The 5,911-nt window shown below is 43.1% G+C and overlaps 1 protein-coding gene across 1 annotated transcript; it reads left to right on the top strand.

The window, feature by feature from the left end:
* Positions 1 to 2,487: 2,487 nt before the first annotated feature.
* Positions 2,488 to 5,112, top strand: LOC109486418 (ATP synthase subunit delta, mitochondrial-like). The gene is made up of 5 exons (XM_019790252.1): positions 2,488 to 2,678; positions 3,237 to 3,393; positions 3,740 to 3,828; positions 4,389 to 4,514; positions 4,953 to 5,112. Exons 1-4 carry the CDS (start codon positions 2,544 to 2,546, stop codon positions 4,509 to 4,511), a joined length of 504 nt encoding a protein of 167 aa, XP_019645811.1. The 5' UTR covers positions 2,488 to 2,543; the 3' UTR covers positions 4,512 to 4,514; positions 4,953 to 5,112.
* The last annotated feature ends 799 nt before the right edge of the window (positions 5,113 to 5,911 follow it).

The following is a 5,911-nucleotide window of genomic DNA, read 5'->3' as shown; positions in this document are numbered from 1 at the left end:
ATCACATTACAGATACAATATAGATTGATTCAACTTACTACATACGAATTCGGCAAAAATCAGGGGTGGCAGAGTATACAGTGCCATTTTACCGGTAAGATTGCACTGTACATATACTAATACGATTGCACTGTATTCCGTAAGATTGCACTGTATACTAATACGATTGCACTGTATTCCGTAAAATTGTATACTAGTAAAATTGCACTCTATTCCGTAAGATTGCACGGTATACTAGTACTCTGGCACATGCACCTGAAAATAGGGTGAATGGTTATCCAGGTCAATGCCACAAAACACGCATAAAATAGAGACTATCATTTTATTTTGATTAAATTTCTAATTTTCAATCAGATATTTGGTAGGGAAGAATATCAGCCTGAGGAGGGGGGGGGGCGTTGTTCATGTTGTAAAGTCAGAAAACAGTCACGACGTTTGGAAACTACAGCAGTCTGCTCAGATATTCAATTTCGTCCTCCGCACGCCCGCGGGAAACTTAATATCTGGTTCGAAGTCGATTCGTTACTTAGTTGATGTTTCACCGGCTACTTACTAAACCCAATAAAAACCCTGGGTATTATACTAACCAATCAGGAATGATGTTACAGGAAACAAATTACTAGTAACAAAATCGTGGTTTCAAACATGACCAAACAGCAACAAATTGAGTTTCCCGCCATTGTTTCCTCACGGAATCGAATAAACGGCCATCGATTTCGCTCAAATTTGTCGCCATGACAACAAAGCCGGATCCACTCCTAAAGTGATCATTGTGATCCCACGGAGATCTCATGAACAAGCAGGCGCGCCCTCTCTGATGGGGGATGATTTCCCGCCAAATTACAGGTGGAGATTGTTGCATATCACAGGCATCCAATGCAATTCCAGGGCTACAAAACAAACAAAAATATTGTGGATGAGCAAATTTGTCTGATATAGAGACATACTACAATTTCTTAGCACATTTGCCGGGATCGTTTCATACTAGACGCCTTTGCAATAGCTAGCCCAAAATCAAGCTATTTGAGGAGTCCTTTTAGTTTTGGGTGCCACAAAATGACATTTGCGGCGTATCAAAGGCAAACTTATCCCGAAAAATTAACGTCCTCCACTAAGGAAGAGGACAATCTAATTTTTCCCCACATACAACCGTAAGATGATCACAAGGCTTTCTTGAAACTAGTCCGCGTCATTTCTAATCAGTCTGTATGATGTAGAAAAGGGGGTGTTTATTAATTTCGTGGGAGACTTCAGAACTTTTGATCAGGTCTTGTATAACCCGTGACAGGGTGCACCCCCGCTCGTTAGCCTCGTTGCAGGCGTTCCCGGTTCTTTTTTTTTCCCGGTTCGGTGTTGGTGGTTTTTTTGGGGGGGAGGGGGCGCTTATTTGCACCGTGCCTGCTCTAATTTTTCTGGAGAGGCAAACTAGTGGCTTAGCGCGGGCCAACTTCCCTGACATATCATCTGTCTATTTGGCCAATTTCTACTTTTTTCCGGCCGCTTCCCGAAGCCTGGTAGAGGCTATAAATCAGCGCCTCCCTCAAAAACATCGGCTGCTCTGACGCCTGCAGAGGAGGTTATGATATATAGGCGGGCGTGGGAGTGAAGATTATATCATGATTATTCTTCCGCTCCTTACAGAGGTGGACGTGGAATTATCGCAATTTTGATGTTCATTCCCCAGTACTAGGGTTCTAATCAGTGGTGCATGGTATATTTGCCGTCCTTCGCCTTCACACTAAAACATAGCGTTTGAATTGAGACGATGGTTTCTGTGAGGTATTACATACGTAGGACTCTTGAGTAGTGCGGCTGACGAAATTAATCGAGTCTTTATGATATGACACAAATATTTTCGAAATTTGGCCAATATCTCTTCAAGTTCTTCGATCTTTGCTTTTTAAAGATACCATATACACCAGGCGTGAACCTGAACTTGGCTGGAATGGAGACAAATCAAGCAGCGTCATTGTTTACTAAACTTGAGCTTGGCAGCAAACCAACCAAATCTCCTGTTCCGACTAAATTCAAACCCTAACAGGTGTGACGCATAGAATTTCGCACCTAGCTTGGCTATCTTATTGTCCGTAGAATTCCCTGTTCAGCCGTCAATGAGATAAGATGCACTGAAATGTCAGAGACGTCTGTCTTCCCACCAAAAATAGCAACCGAGACAAAGGGCCTGGTACACAATAGCAGGGCACTGGTGTATCACGACAATGGGATGAGAACTAATGATATCTGGGGATAACATAATATTACTTCGTAATTTTTGTGAGGAACTTCCTCACTCACTATATACATACCTGTTGTTAAGTATTGCCGGGTACTGCTCTGTTATGTCTGGCTCATTAAGCCCAAGTCTAATGGGAAAACAATTTGTTTCCATGTAATAAAAAGGATGGGAAATTTTTCGAAGTCTTCCAGGCTACAGTACAACAGTGACCTCTAGCGATACATGTAAACAAAGAACACTGCTGCTTCTGCCCGTGTTGCATTGTGGGTAGTCGCCACCAATCCGCCATCTTCGGGTCACTTCAGGCATGGCTTCCCTGGTCAGCAGAGTTCCCAGACTTTTCCAGGCCGTTGGCCGCACTCTGGCCGCTCAGGCCACCAGGGGTTACGCTGACGCGGCGGCTCCGGTCGGGATGTCGTTCACTTTTGGGTCTCCGGGCGCGGTACGTGCTGTTAAAGTTGTATATTTCAGGGAGAACCTAGTCACCTTGAACGGTGCTTCTGTTCTAAGGGGGAGGGCGGGTTCCGGTTTGGTGGTCATCAGGTCAACTCAAAAACGTTTAAGGAGAATTTATCTGCTTGTAGACGATCCTTGTCGTCAAAATAAATACATTTTATTTCCAAGAGTAAGTGATTTTTATGGTGTTTATACAAGACACTTCGAGAATCATAAGATAGGCGAATCAAAAGGTGTAACGCTTACATATCAACATGGAGGTGGGTGATTTTTTACCTCCATCAGAGCTAGCGTATGAAACGCCGATTTCAGGACCCGAATGCTACCTGTCCATCATCCATGATATGAAATTTTTAAATAATGTATATATAACAGATAACAGTTGTGTATGCTTCAATATAGCGGCTTTCCTTGGTACTGCAGCAGAACTTCTGGTTCGTGATCCGGATATGCTATAGGGTCACGATTTTAAGTTGGTAGAGAGCCCTTGTTATGTATGTTACATGTTGTTACAATACTTCTCACTGTTTCTCTGCATCATCAGGCGTTCTACAATGCTGCAACAAACGTGCGTCAGGTAGACGTACCAACGTTCTCCGGAGACATCGGCATCCTGCCCAGTCACGTTCCCACGCTCGCCGTACTCAAACCTGGACGCCTCTCTGTCTACGAAGATGAGGGGAACGTCAATCACTTTGTTGGTGAGACATAAAATGAAGTCTTCTTAAAGTAAACTAACTTAAAGCTCATTATGTATAGGACGTTCCAAAAAGTCAATATTCATCTATAGAGAAATTTTGGGATGGAAACCTGTCTTTTTACCCATTTTTGTAAATCTTTTGTACTTGAAACATTTTGTACTTTGTATGAGAATTCATTTAAGGGATAGAGAGTATATCTTGTATTAAAGCAAACATGAATGCACTGATGTAAAGAGTGCACAAATGCACTGCATAATTTGCTTGGTCATAATATCCTCAAAGATTGAACCAGCCATCCTTAGTTCACAAGTATTGCTGTGTACTGACCTGTTCCCCCCTCCCCCAGTGAGCAGTGGTTCAGTCACAGTGAATGAGGACTCCTCTGTGCAGATCCTGGCAGAAGAGGCATGTCGACTGGAGGACATTGATCCTGGGGTAAGTCATTTATGGAAGTGGAAGCCCCTTACCTGTGACACTGTACTTATTTTAAGTTATTTGCAGCAGTTGGAGGTAAACTTTCTGACAATTTGTAGTAATAATTGTGTGTATTCCACAAATAGTTTATCAGGTTGGTACTAACTCAGTCACTCTTTTTACACAACCACAAGGTTTATTCAGCTGACGTTTCGGTGACCTGTCACCTTCCTCAGAACAATTCTGAATGGTTCACATCACGTTTTCCTAAACACTTGGTCACCAAGACGTCAGCTGAATAAACACTATCAAAAAGCATTGTGCCAAAACATTAGACATTCTCGAACACTGCTTGCTCCTGCCAAGTGTATCACACTCTGTATAGAATTAGTGTTTCATGTACAATGTAGCAGTTTACCAGTTGCAGTAGAAATGTGCAGACAGAACACTGGAGTGGGGCTAAGAAGGGAAGATTTGACTTTGATTAAACAATTTTATTTCAGATTATTATGCTTTAGCAACTGACTTGTGTTTTGGTAGCTAGTTCTCTGGTGAATCATCTTATTCCTGTTTTGTTCCAGTTGGCGCGTTCTGGTCTGGAGAAGGCGCAGCAGCAGCTGAGTGCGGCTTCGACAGATGCAGAACGTACTGAGGCACAGGTGGCCATCGAGTTCCACGAGCAAGTGGTCAAGGCTATAGAGTAACAGGTGCGTGACTCAGCATGGAAATCATCTGTGTTGGTCGACAACAATATAAACAGAGGAATGAAATTTGTAAGACCATCATCATCATCATCATTAATTTGTAAGACAAACACTGGAATGAATTTGAAATTGACTAGCATGAAAATCATCTGTGATCAGATGGTAGACTACATTATGAACGGAGGAATGAAGATTATAAGACCAACACTGGAATGAATTGGAAATTGACTACAGGGTTCTAAATACCCATTCTTGCCACGCAAGTCATGTTTTGTGTGCGACACTCACTTTCATGCTAGACTTTGTTGAGTTAATAATTGAGGATTTTTTCCTTGTATTTCTGTTGAATCTGTGTAAGTATAAAGACACAGGTGGTATTTTCAAGGAGATATTTTTGATTTTCATTTCATGTTTTGACAATGTTCTTCTTTTGTCTTGCAGATTTGCAGAGTGCTGGGTTTGGCTGTCCCTGTCCATTTATCACTCGATTTGTCGATGTATGAAGTAGTATGAATCAACTTAAAGATATTCAGGAACTTCTACGTATTATTGCATTGACTACCTTCACAAAAGAAATAAAAGTATGTCTGTTGTCACCTTATGTTTGTTTGTGTCAATTTTTCCTTTTATGTGTGAGTTCATAGTAGGGCCACAGCAACTAAATTTTATGGATGACATCCTCAGCAGACTCCAAATCTAATGCGTTAGGGCAAAAAAAATGCAGGCTAAAATAACAAGATTCCTACATTTTCATTTTTTTTTCCAATTCAAATTCTTTATTTCCACACCAACATTACAGACAAGCAATATGGAATTATAATGGTGCCTGAATGGCATTGGTATTGGCATTTTACATTATAAACCCACGTACCCACCCACATACACACTGTACCCACCCACCCACGTACCCACCCACATACACACTGTACCCACCCACCCACGTGCCCACCCATCCACATACACACTGTACCCACCAACCGACGTACCCACCCACCCACATACACACTGTACCCACCCACCCACGTACCCACCCACATACACACTGTACCCACCCACGTACCCACCCACATACACACTGTACCCACCCACCCACGTACCCACCCACATACACACTGTACCCACCCACGTACCCACCCACATACACACTGTACCCACCCACCCACGTGCCCACCCACCCACATACACACTGTACCCACCCACATACACACTGTACCCACCCACACACGTGCCCACCCACATACACACTGTACCCACCCACATACACACTGTACCCACCCACATACACACTGTACCCACCCACACACACACTGTACCCACCCACATACACACTGTATCCACCAACATACACACTGTACCCACCCACATACACACTGTACCCACCCACCCACGTGCCCACCCAC

This window comes from Branchiostoma belcheri, unplaced genomic scaffold, assembly GCF_001625305.1.
Source record: "Branchiostoma belcheri isolate BF01 breed outbred unplaced genomic scaffold, Haploidv18h27 scaffold8, whole genome shotgun sequence".
Lineage (NCBI taxonomy): Eukaryota > Metazoa > Chordata > Leptocardii > Amphioxiformes > Branchiostomatidae > Branchiostoma > Branchiostoma belcheri.
This window is presented reverse-complemented; position numbering and strand designations above follow the sequence as displayed.